This window comes from Eptatretus burgeri, chromosome 3 (assembly GCF_056783735.1).
Source record: "Eptatretus burgeri isolate ZD-2024b chromosome 3, Ebu_testis_v1, whole genome shotgun sequence".
Lineage (NCBI taxonomy): Eukaryota > Metazoa > Chordata > Myxini > Myxiniformes > Myxinidae > Eptatretus > Eptatretus burgeri.
Window position 1 is genome coordinate 41,476,331 of NC_140963.1, and position 12,986 is coordinate 41,489,316.

At 43.7% G+C, this 12,986-nt stretch overlaps 1 protein-coding gene across 4 annotated transcripts in view; it reads right to left on the bottom strand.

The window, feature by feature from the left end:
• The window catches only part of ZFC3H1 (zinc finger C3H1-type containing), a 127,975-nt gene that overhangs the window by 46,293 nt on the left and 68,696 nt on the right, over positions 1-12,986 (bottom strand). For all 4 annotated transcript variants that reach the window (XM_085873076.1, XM_085873074.1, XM_085873075.1 and 1 more), the window contains exons 16-20: positions 12,767-12,879; positions 11,830-11,961; positions 7,478-7,599; positions 2,091-2,189; positions 1,077-1,232 (exon numbers count right to left, since the gene is read on the bottom strand). In XM_085873076.1, coding sequence (XP_085729202.1) covers positions 1,077-1,232; positions 2,091-2,189; positions 7,478-7,599; positions 11,830-11,961; positions 12,767-12,879 — 622 coding nt within the window. The remainder of the gene's footprint in view (positions 1-1,076; positions 1,233-2,090; positions 2,190-7,477; positions 7,600-11,829; positions 11,962-12,766; positions 12,880-12,986) is intronic.

Below are 12,986 nucleotides of genomic sequence, written 5' to 3' on the forward strand. Positions count from 1 at the left end.
AGGGATATTTTAATCTTTGCCGGTCATCTTCAGGAGTGAGGGGTGAACGCAAATTCTCGACGTAAATATGTATCGTGTAGCGCCACCTCCAGGTGGGGGAGGGCATTATAAGTCTCCACCATTTTCAGTGCAGTATTCCTGTCCCCATGTTTTGCAGTGCAGTGAGGTGTTTAGAATTATCAGCAGTAGGTATGTTTTTGCTTCATGCACAAAACCGAGATTTTTTATCTTGCTAAAACGAAGTTTTTGCAAGATATGTTAGTCAGCTTGTACGTTTTTTTTTGTTTGTTTGTCTGTAATCACGTATAAAAAATTCTGCAGAGCACAGTTATCATTGGAAATTTTTGTAACTTCACATATCAGAGGCCTATAGAGGTCCCTTTCAGTGCACAAAATTTTGAAGGTCAAGGTCAAAGGTCAAGGTCACTTTGTCGCAAATCAGGGGAGTCGACAAAACCCTTATTTTTTTTGAGTAATTTTGATCGGATCGTCTTCAAACTTCATGGGAATATAGTTCACGGTCTGGCGCTCAGCTGATTAATTTTTGGTGGCAATTAACCATGAAGGTCAAGGTCAACGCCTGAGGTCAAACATATTTGACCCCAAGGTCAAATTTTCAAGTTTTAGGAACCATATCGTGTAGTACCTCAAATTGAACATCTCGATGAGTGCTTTCTCCATATGTCAAGCTTGAGACATTATGACATCATTTGGTGACGTTATGAGGCAAACGCATATTTTTCATGGTTACTCTGTAGAACGATTCTCATCGGAATCTCTCGTAGGCAGATATTCCTCAAGGAGTCGCTCCTGGTGGATAGCAGCTCTGTTCACCTCAGTGTGACCTTAAAGAAGTCACACGTGGTCACCTTTTGGCAAGATATGGGTCACCCTGAGGGTGACATTGGTTTATTTTGTTTTGGCTTATACAGAGGTGTCATTTGCCTATACAACGCCCAAATGAAGGTTATGTGTCAGAAGAATGTGTTGCGTGGTTGGAAGAAGATAGCCTGTAGGGCGGGTTCTCTGCTAAGTTTAAAAAAAACAACAAGCCCACCTTGAATCAAACACCTCACCTTTTGGTGCTTTATTCTTCACGTTCTCCGCAATGCTGGCCCAATGTCTCTCATCGTCTTCATCCTCAGTTTTATCATCGCTGCTTTCAGACACCATCTCCTGGTTAACCAGCGGCCGCCATGTTCGCTGTTCCTTCATTGTGGTATGTGGTGGTTCTGGGGATAATATAAATATATATATATTTTTTTCTTCCAAATTATCATCAAAGCCTGCATCATCAAAGGCAAGGGAACTGCAGAGCAACACCAATGATAACGGTACAAGAGGCGCAAAGATAATGTGGCTCTGTGGTGGGCCAGGGACTTAAAACTGTCAATTAAGCGATCTGTCATCCAGAAGCCGAATAGCTTCCAACTGCACTCAAAAAGGAGTACTGACAGAGAAGTTCCACCTCAAACATCGGAGCAGTACTCCATTATGGGGCAAAGTTGAACTTTGTAAAGGGTCAGGAACTGAAGAGAAAACACTCCAGCTCAGCTCAGATCAGATTAACTTGGTGAGATGGTGGAGAGAGACTTTCGACCAAAGAAGATGAAAACAATGGTTGGAGAGCTCAATGATGTGGACATTAAAAGCTAGTTTTGCTTCACAAAAACAAGCACAGATGCCAGCTTTGAAAGGAGTGAAATTGGAAATCAAACACGAAGAGAGCAAGGGGAGTCCAGTTTCACCAGGCCGAGGCTAAGAACATACTCAGAACCAGAAGCAACCTGCCACGTCCCGCAACCCCAATCCCAACACGGGTGATCGGGAGGATGAGAGAGAGAGAGAAGAGGATGTTTTGGGGGGTTTTTTTTTCATACATTTAAAATTTTGCATATGTAATATTTAGATGCATATTTTCACATGAAAAAGGCTATGTGTGAACCTTTTCAAAAGGTTCAAATTCACCAAAGCAGACTGTATAGATTCAATTGTGACAATAGGCAGATAGCCAAAGAGTGACCACCTCCACAGACCAACCACTCAGATATCTAGACCTCATATACATGATAGAGTTTAGTGTCACGTACTGTGGTTGAGGCTCTCGTTGACCCGACTAACCAGCAACACAGCAATGTGGTCATCACTCACGCACTCTTTCCCTCCAAACAGCTGTTCCACGTACTTTGCTAGCAGACACCACAAAAGGCACAAAAACAACAATCAACAGAGCAGTTTAATAATCAGAAGCAAATTCAATACCTTGTTATTGGTGTGAAGTGCTGTGACAGGACTTTCCAAACTTTACCTACATCTGCTAAGTAAAGTTCAAAATATCAATGACAAATCTGACTCACAGTAAAAAGTGTTTTTTTTTTTAATTATACTTATTATTATTGTTATGAATGGCAATCGGTAAATGGTGCTCGAAGGATAACCTAAAGGTATACACACTCACCTCTGATCTGTCTAGCCTGGGTTCTGCAACTGTCATGCCGGTGTTTCACAGGCAGAGTGATTAATCAATGTGTGTGCCGTCCCTCGGATACACGTGAAATTGGTTGTCCCATCTGCCGGCATTAGTTGGTGCATCTTCCTTCATGAAGAGTAGATGAGCTACCACGGGCACCCTGGCCAAATTCCTTCTCCATCCTACAAGGGGCACTGCATCAGCAGCAAAGCTGTGACCTCCCCCCAGAAAACTATGCTACCCACAGCAAAAGAAAAGATAAGTAAACTGTATATGAAGGCTTTGGAATGGCTTTTTTTTTGTATACCTTGTCGAGGCTCGTATGAGAGCTAACACACAACTCACAGCAAGGGGGCATGAGACAAGAGGGGTGGGAGTGGAAGGGACAAAACAGTGGGGAACAGACACATTAGGTGAACTGTGGAAGGGAGAGGGATGGGGATGGGACAGGGAACATGGCAAAGAGAAGATGGACATTACAGGGACTTTCAGGAAGGAAAGCAGGGGAATTGAAGGAAGTGGGCTTGGGTGGATTATCGGGTATAGAAAAGATCGAGGATTTGGATGGGGGAAGATAAGAGGTGGTGGTGAACAGCTGTTTTGAAAGCCTGGAGGGAAGAATGGGAAAGAATAGAGTGAGGAAGTTAATTCCAAAGGCGGGAAAAAAGGGGAATGAAAGAGTGAAGATGAGCAGCGATTCGTGATTTTGGTAGTTTTACCAGAAGGGGGTTGTTGGCGGACCTTGAGCGCCCTGTGGAAATGTGGTGGGGACAAATCGTAGAGAGAGCAGGGGGGGGGCAAGGCTGGAGAGGAGTCGGTAGAAGACAGAAAGACCACCGACCAACCTGCGGTGATTGAGTGAGAGGCCCAAAGACTCAGCTTCATTGCGGGAGATGCTGATGATCTTAAAGGTTTCGTGGTTTCGACTGGTTTCGACAGCGTGAAGCCGAGAAAGGTGGGAGGCAGGAGCACCAGCCCAGAGGGGAGAGCAGTACTCCATCAGGCTACGGACAAAAGCTTTGTAAGTGGTCAGGAGCTCAAGAGGGCCGAGGAAGGACTTTGCATGACGGAGGATTCCCAGTCGGCGACTGGCTTTTGAGGCGAGGTTGGAAATGTGACTTTCCCAGGAAAGGTCATGGCAGATAGTGAGACCTAGAAGCTTGAAAGAAAAGACTTCTTCCATAGGATTGTTGAGAAAGTGGATGGGGGGGGGTTCTAAACGGTTCTTTCGAAGAGACATAGTGAGAGTGTGAGACTTGTCTGAATTGAAAGACATGTTCCACGTGTTGGACCAGTTTGTGATTTTATCCAGATCTGCAGTGAGCAAAGAAGCTGCTGCTTGCCGGTCTGAGGGATGACAGATGGTACGGCAGAGGGTGGAGTCGTCGGCAAAGAGAAATAGAGGATTTTCCAGAGAGTCAGAGAGATCATTGATGAAAACCAGAAAAAGAACAGGGCCCAGAACGCTACCTTGAGGAACTCCAGCCTGCACAGGAAGAGGGGATGAAAGAACTCCATTTAGGGCCACACGTTGACTGCGACAGGAGAGGAAGTCTGCGAGCCATGAGTGGAGATGGCCTTGAATACCATGGGAAGAGAGTTTGGTGAGTAGGGCAGGGTGCCAGACTGTGTCAAAAGCACGTGATATGTCCAGGGATACGACTGGGATTTCCTGTCTGGCATTGAGGACCTCCATCCATTGATGGGAGAGCAGAAGCAGCATATCCAGGGTAGAGTGACCTGGTCTGAAACCAAATTGATGATTGGAAATCAAGCCATTGGAGAAGAGGAAGGATTTCATGTCTGAAGCGATGATGGAATCCATAACCTTGCTGATGATTGAGAGAAGGCTGATTGGTCTGTAGTTACAGGGATCTGTTTTTGCACCCTTTTATGCAGGGCAGTGATGTTAGCAGATTTCCAAGCAGATGGCAGATGACCTTGGGCAAATGAGAGGGTGAATAGAACAGAGAGAGGGTGAGCAAGAGCAGAAGAGCAGGCTTTGAGGACACGTGGGCTGATGCCGTCTGGACTGGTTGCAGAATCTGACTCGAGGTTTGAAAGCAAGCTCTCCACCTTGTCAGGAGAAAAGGATACAGAGTCCAGGGACAGTTGGGTGCGACTGGGTAAAGTGGGTAGAGAAAGTGATGGGTTTAGGACACAAGATTTAGCTGCAAACACCGAGTTTAGACATTCAGCTTTATCACGTGTGGTATCAGCAGTGCGGCCATTTGAGGTAAGGGAGGGGATGGAGGGGGAACATTCACCAGAAACAGAATTGATTAAACGCCACCAGGATTTTGAGGAGGGAGAGAGGTTTGAGAGTTCAGACTTGAGATGAGAAAGATGTTGTTTTCTGTCTCTCCTGAGGGTAGATACACACTTGTTCTGAGCTTTATGGAAAGAACTGAGATTGCCCTCAGTTGGGTTTGCTTTCCATGAGGCAAAGGCAAGTTGTTTCAGGACAGCTGCCTCGCCACAAGCTTCAGTAAACCAAGGGCGGGAGGAAAGGTCAGACAACTGAACACGAGAGGGGATAAATCTGTGCATGAGGGAGAGCAAGTTTCTTTGAAAGAATTCCCAGGATGAGTTGAGGTTTGAGAAAGTAGTGATAGGAGACCAGTCTGTAAGTTTGATGGCTGCTCGGAGACCCTGCCAGTCGGCTTGAGTGAAATGCCAGACTCGACGGCGGTGAGGTGGTTCTCTGATAACAGCCAGAGAGATGTCCACTTTGACAAGGACGTGGTCAGAAGAACCGATTGGAGTGAAGGAAGAGCAGCAGATATTGTCAGGGAAATTTGTCAAAATCAGATCCAGAAGAGATGGAGTACCATTGGTTGAGATCCGGGTCGGGAAGTTGACCGATTGAGTCAGTCCTAATGAGTCGCAGAAAGCTTTTGCTGAGGTGCCATGGCAGGTGAGAGAGGTACCCACACCTAGCCAACTGGCGTGATGACAATTGAAGTCACCACATGAGAGGAAGAGAGAGTTTGGATGAGAAGATAGAAGTTGGTCCATGTTTTCAGATAGTGAGGTGTAGATGGAGTCATCACTGTTCGGCGGACGGTACAGTACACATATAAACATGAGGTGGGAGTGGAGGGGAAGCCGTAACCAGAGGTATTCCTGGGGGTGTGGGGGAGTGAGAGCAGTGCATGGAGAGTGAGGAATAGTCTTTGATGAAGAGAGCAACAACTCCACCAGGATGAGGCTCAGGTCTGTCATACCGTAAGAGGGAGTAACCGGAGAGAGATACTTGGGAGTCAGACACGTCTTGGGAGAGGAAAGTTTCTGTTAGGCAGATAATGTCTGGTTTGTCAGTGGCAACCTGTATGGAAAGATCTGAAAGGTTTGAGCGAAGGCCCCGGATATTTGAGGTCCACACTTTTAATGAAGAGGAAGGGGAGGAGGCTTTGGGTGCAGGAGGTGGAGGGGGAGGGGGAGGGTAGGACAAGGGACGAGGGGGGGAGGTAAGGAGGGTTGTTGAAAGAGTGTGGGGTATTGCAGAATAGCGAGGGGAGGAGGCCGAATGAGGAGGAGAAAAGGCTCTGTGGTGCAGGGGGAGAGGGGGACAAGAGACAAGGAAGAAGGCAGTTGAGGATTTGAGGAGGTGCAGTGAAGAGATGGAGGTGAGAGGGCAGTGGAGGGAGGCAGCTTGGTGGATGAGGGGGGGGCAACTTTGAGAAGGATGATTGAGGGGGATGAAAGGTGGGAGAAAGGTGAGGGGGGAATTTTTGAGAGAGGTGAGAGGGAGGCTTAGAGGGAGAAGAGTGGGATGGTTGCTTTGAGAGTGAGGGGTGAGAGGAGTGAGTTGGCACTGAAGTTGGAAAAAAAGAATGGTTGATGGAAAGCGAACATCCATGGCAAACTGTGGTTTTTAAAAGTTTTCGGTCAGAGATGCGATTTAGCACAATTTTTGATGGATGCAATGAAGGCGAATTCAGATAATGGAGAGAAGAAGCGCTGTAATAGTTGGATTTTTTCGGCAAGGAATGGAGTGCTCGAAATGAGAGCATTCTGTTAAAATAGCAGAAGAGTAGTGCATTATGAAACAGTAAAGAGTACCACATGTGTGAGAGGAAGATGAAGCATTATAAGATCGTTTTTGTTGTTAATATTAATGTTTGATAGAGTTCAACAGATTAGGTCATGGAAGTGGAGATAAAAATCGAGGAACAAGACGAGGAGGAAGTTAAGAGGAAGAAGAAGAAGCAGAATCGGGAGATCGTGATCCTGTTGTTGGGTATTTTTTTTATTTATTTTTTTTTTGAGATAAGAAAGAGATTAGTTGGGAGAATGGGGGATGTTTGGAAAGTGGGGAGGATGAAAATTGAAGGTAATGGGGAGAAAAAAAAAAAAAAAAACGATCGAACACCGAGTAGAACCGGTAGGTCTCAAGCCTAGGCCAAAGCCTTGGCTTCAAACACCAGGTAAGAACGTCGACAAAAATACTCACAAAATAGCACGATTTTTGAAACAAAACCGAACAAGGAGCACACAGTAACATGTAGGTGAGAAAATTAAACAGTTAAAACGGGACAAATAACGACCGGAAAACTTAACTTTAAGAACGTCAGCAGGGAGCCCGGAAGGAGACCTCTCATCGCTCCAAACCCGGAACCGGAACTGTTGTTCACACTTTTAGAATTAGAGTCTAAAACCACGGTTCATCATTCAGGTTGTAATTCCAGGTTCAAATCCCCTTACTGTGTCTATTTGCCCATCATCTACTAATGCCCCTGTAATTCATGCCAAAGTACTTCGCCGTTCCCTCATGTCTTGGTCCTGCATGTGATATAGTACCAGATCCACCATGAACTGTAAATAGATGTATTTTTCAAAAATAATAATAATAATAATAAAAAAAAAAGAGGTTCCACTCCAAATCTCAATGGAGGCAACAACAATGCTATCATCTCTTGCTCAAAGCAATTTTTTCCCATTATATTTATTGTAAGGACACAACGAATACGTGAGATTGCTGCTGGACCACAACCCACGGCTTACCAGAAGCACGACGTATTTCGGATGCAGTGCTCCTCTCCGTGCAGCCGATCAGATTGAGGTTGTATGACAAGATGTCCACAAAAAGTTCATCACGAGACAGTTGACATTCCTTCATGTGCTGCCTGCAGTGGGACATGATGTGATAAATACACAAAAACATTTGACTGCTCCAGTGCGTGCATGAGAACGGGAGTGAGAGCATATATGCTACGATCACAGGTAGATTTGGCTGTCTATCACCACCCCCAAAGAAAAAGAAGACGGAGCATGCAACAATGGAGAGCCTTGCCAGGGTATATCGATGACATATCTGAGAACCAGTGCAGACTTACTCAATCGATGACTGACTAAATGACTGACACACACCAGCGAATAGATTTTCGTGTTCCTTCAGCAAAGTGTGAAGCCAACAGGTCATCGAATAAATTCGCACATCCATATTGTGTAAAATACTTTAGTAGTGGTTCGTTAATAGTAAAAGTCAACCAGTCTAAATATTATTATTATAATCAATTTATATGTGAACTAGCAGGATGGGGCTATCAGAATAGCCAACTATACACACTCGCCTCCAAGCTGTCTCGCCCGAGTTTGCATTCCGACACAACTATAAACTGTCATCCATGAATTTCACAGGTAGGGTAATTCTTCAACGTGTGTAGTGTCCCTCGGATGGACGTTAAACTAGATATCCCGTCTGCTAGAATCAGTTGGTGGACATCAAAGATCCCTCGGTGTCCTTCAAGAAGAGTACTATCGCTGGCACTCTGAACAAATTACAAATTCCTGCCTTAACCCGAGTTGAATGTCAGACTTGGCCAACCTGTTCGTGAAATACTTGGGCCCAAGTTCCCCAGCCAACCCCACAAGAGCGTGGGCATTAAAGAAGAAGAATGTTAACTAGCAGGATACCCACGATCACCATGCACAGCCAAAGCTCGTTTATAACAAACAGAAATAAGAAGTGTATGGCTCTTAACAACATGAGACTCACAAATGGAAACAGAGTTGAGAAACAAAATATAAACCATAGCATAAATCTTGAATGTGTGCATTTTATCAGTCAAAATTGGACATAAAACACATTAAAAGGTTAGAATATACAATTTTGGTTAAATTTAAACAAAAACCGAAGGCCTTGCAGCATACCTCAAAATACAGGCAGAGCGGGAAAACTCGCATGCAGGAGAACATGCGTGGACAACTTTTGCATAATCCACATTCAAGGTAAACAAGTCTGAAGACTACAATTGTCCACAAGTGGTATTTGACAATGTAGATCATTTCAGAAGTCAAGGATGAGACAATGTGATAATGTTTGACCAAGTTATAAAAATGATCAACATGATGTGGAACGGGTGACAGGTTATTAGCTGCAAAATGTTGAAAACCCGGTTTTGTTCAACTACTTTCAAAATTTGAAGTTTGCATAACCTTTAAAGGTCACACAACAATGTTGTGGACATTAAAATAAGGAAACAGGATACGTGCGATAGCTTATTAGAGTTAGTTCGTCGAAGACCAAATTTGATTCCCACAACTTTAAAAATTTGGCCTTCAAAGGTCAAAGGTCAAGGATTATGACCTTTGGTGCAAAACTTCCTCTGGAATATTCCAGGAACAATACAACGTCATATGTAACCCTCCAGTACAAAACCAGTCAGAAGTCGCAAAAATTCAATATTGAGTTATTGGGTTTATTTGAAAGCCCATAAAATAAGCTTTGAAATAAACCCAATTCCTCAATATTGAAATTTTGTGACTTCCGACTGGTTTTGTACTGGAGGGTCACATATAGGCTATATGGCATTTCGCACTCCACGGATTATCCATACTTTGACGAAATCAGCGTAAAAACAAACTTGAAGGGGGCACCACGGACAAGGTGTTCGAGATAGAGCAAAATGGTTTCAAGACTTTAGGTGGGGAATGACCTCAAGATTATGCATAAAAAAATATTGTCATCCCAGCTCTCAAAGTTTGGGCGGTCGTATGATTTTTGTCAAAATTTGCAATTTTCTAAGTTTTTGACCTTGTGACGAAAATGAAAAATTGGACAACGACAAGTTTTAGATAATTCATTTTGCTATTCAAATACCGAAGAACCCATTCCATTCAGTCAATTCTATAGGAGAAGATAGATTTTTAATCAGAGGACCCCTAAAAATGGCTATTCTTTGGGCGTGGCTCCGCCCACAATAGGCGTAGCCCTCATCCAGGAAAACAGAACTCGACGTTGATATCGAACACATAACCAAGTTTCATCAAGATCGGACTAAAGTCCACGGAGTTATACTCTGGACAGACAGACACACAGACATAACGAATATGGTGGTCACTCTGGCTGGCGCTCGTGAACCAATTAGATGCAAATCTATATATAACTAAAACTCATCGTGTGTGTGTGTGTGTGTGTGTGTGTGTGTGTGTGTGTGTGTGTGTGTGTGTGTGTGTGTGTGTATATATATATATATATATATATATATATATATATATATATATATATATATATATATATATATATATATATGCATGTTCCCGAAATACAGCCAAAACCGTACACGATGGCGCAAAAATTTTAGGGCCACCTTACTCACCATTTGCCTGCAGTGTGCAGTATCAAGTTTTGTTCAAATCGGGCAACGAAAAAAATTAAACTAGAGTAATTTGACTGTGCGCAGTCGATGTCTCCGCAATTTGACAATGCCTCCGCTCTCCCGCACAAACACTTGAGTATTGACATAATTGACCCTTGACCTTTATCATATGTGGCCCAAAATCTAATCAGTTAATCGCCCTGTCTAACTTTACTGTTGTACCAAGTTTGATGAAATTCTGTCCAATATTTCTTGAATTAGGGCATAAACAGTCACATTTCAGAGGTTGACCTTGAACTTTGACCTTTATCACATCTGGCCCAAAATCTAATCACTTAATTGCCCTGTCTTACTTTACCTTTTTACCAAATTTGATGAAATTCTACAATTTGCTTCTTGAGTTATCGCGTAAACGAAAATCCGGGCTGTGGATGAAAGCCTTGTAGGTGCATAGAAGTTCAGGCGTGCCAAGGAAGGACTTTGTACCATGGAGGATTTCCCATTCAGCTGGCTTTGGAGGCCCATTGTGGTTTGAAAGACCATGGCTGCTCGTGACTCAGGAGGATTGTTAAGAAAGTAGATGGTGAGGGTGTGAGATTTGCCAGGATTGAAAGACAGATTCCAAGTGTCTGACCAGCTTGTGATTTTTTAAAACAATTTTAAGGTCTAAAGTGAGGGAAGAGACCACCGCCTGCCTGTCTGAAGGATAAGGGATGTCATGGCAGAGGGTGGAGTAATCGGCAGATAGATAAGAGGATTTTTCAGTCATTAATGAAGATCAGGAATATGACTGGGCCCAGAACACTGTCTTGGGGAACTCCAGCTTTGACAGGGAGAGGAGATGAAAGGATTCCATCGAGTGCCACACGTTGGCTACGAGAGTCGAGGAAGTCAGTAATCCAAGCGTGGAGTTGGCCTTGGATAACACAGCCAAACAGTTTTGAGGGCAAAGCAGGATGTCGGACTATCAAAAACACGAGATACGTCCAGAGACAGCCCTGATGTCATGTATGACAGAGGGCTTCCATCCATTGTTGGGCGAGTAGAAGCAGCATATCCAAGGTGGAGTGAGCAGGTCTGAAACCAAACTGGTGATCTGAGATGAGGTTGTTGGAGAAAACGACTTCATAGCTTTGATTATACGTCACTGTGATTGTATGACTGTTCAGATGAACATTCATCAGAAATGCAGGTGCACAGTCACCTTGTCCAGCCCACAGGCTGAGACAGACAGACAACAAGGCAGGGGTGAAAACATAACCTCCATGCACCTTCAGTGGTGGATGTCATTAAATAAGGGTTAATACAGATATTATCATAGTTCATCTTTTGAGAAATTTGTGGTTGTGAAACGGCATCACAAGCCCAATGATCAAAGCCAAGACACCCCTAAACATTCACCGACCTGTCCAGACAATTGATAATCTAGCTATGTGAAGGTATAACAATCTTTCACCTGACATTCGTAACACAGGAAAATAAATAAATAAATAAAAGGTCCATCACCTTCTTCTTGGTCATTTTAACACATTTGCAGCAAAAAAAAAGTTTTGGTGATAAAAAGGCCCAAAGGGAAGCTTTGTGTGCAACTTGACTGCTGTTGATAATAAATGTATGCACATGGGTGGGGGGGGGGGATTTTTTTTTCAAAATGATCACAAAAATATTCAATCACTCATTATGGGCCGATCCCAACAACTAATCACCTGAACCAAAACAGTTATCGCTTCCCCAAAGGTAGTCAGAACAACAAACCAGGAACAGGTGTCATCGTTGCAAGTTCCCGCAAGGTCAAAGGGGCAAAAAGGCCTCATGGGGTTGATCTTGTGGCTGTAAGTTGAGGAAGACAGGTGGAGGCAATGCTTGGTACGGAAGTATGGACTAAACCTGGGTCGATAGGGAGACACGAAAGACGTTGTCCGCTTCAAAATGTATCAACGGAAGCTGCAATCGCTGCTGCAGAGCAGCAATTCAATTCATCAAAAAGGTTTTGTCCACACAATGCCCCCAACCGAGCTCCAACACGTTTTTTTACTGTTGTACATACAATACGCAAATACCATCACTCGAGGTACAGTTCAATTAATGAGTTTTGCAAGGTCAAGTTAAAATGCAGATGCTTTATATGTAAAAAATAATAATAATAATAATAATAATAATAATAATGAAAAGGATCAAGTCAAGCAAATGGGACCGCCCAATGGAGGATGCACCCACCCACAAATCGAAAAGCTTCTCATCGTTTAGTCAATGAGGACCAACGTTCTTTTCCATAATAAGAACCACAGGAACTTTCACCTGTGAAATTCTTTCGAAGCAAAAAGCTTTGCGCCGGAGCACGCAGTTTTCGTGCAAGTGCCGCGGCAATCATGGATGCAAGTAGCTGTGTAATTACCCAAAACCTTTGTTACATGATCACCACAAGCAGGAAGTGCACAAATAATACAGCAGATCGACATATTTTGGAAGGGAACACCAGGAGAAGGGTGACAGATGGTGGTAGGGAGGTAGAGAAGGTTTGTTGGCAATTTTCATGTTGCAGGAAGTGGTGAACATGTTGCAGTACACCCTCCTTCCATGGTGATAAATCTTTTTACACAGCAATGTACAAATTGAAAACTTGTGCAACCTTCCCCATTCAACAAACCTGTAGGACCAGATGGCTAATGGATACGTCCCATTAAACACACACCTGTAAGACCTGAAGGTTAGTAGTGCGCTGTGGTAAGATGCACTGGGGTTGTGAAGTTGATCTTGCCCTTCTGGGCTCGGACGAAACAAATTATTGAGATTCAGTTTCGGTGCCTGGTGAATGCGAAAAAAAAACAAAAACAACCCCCACACAATATTCATATCTCTCTCTCGCTAAGAATGCTGAATAAATTAAATAAAATGTGAACTAAAAATAAAAT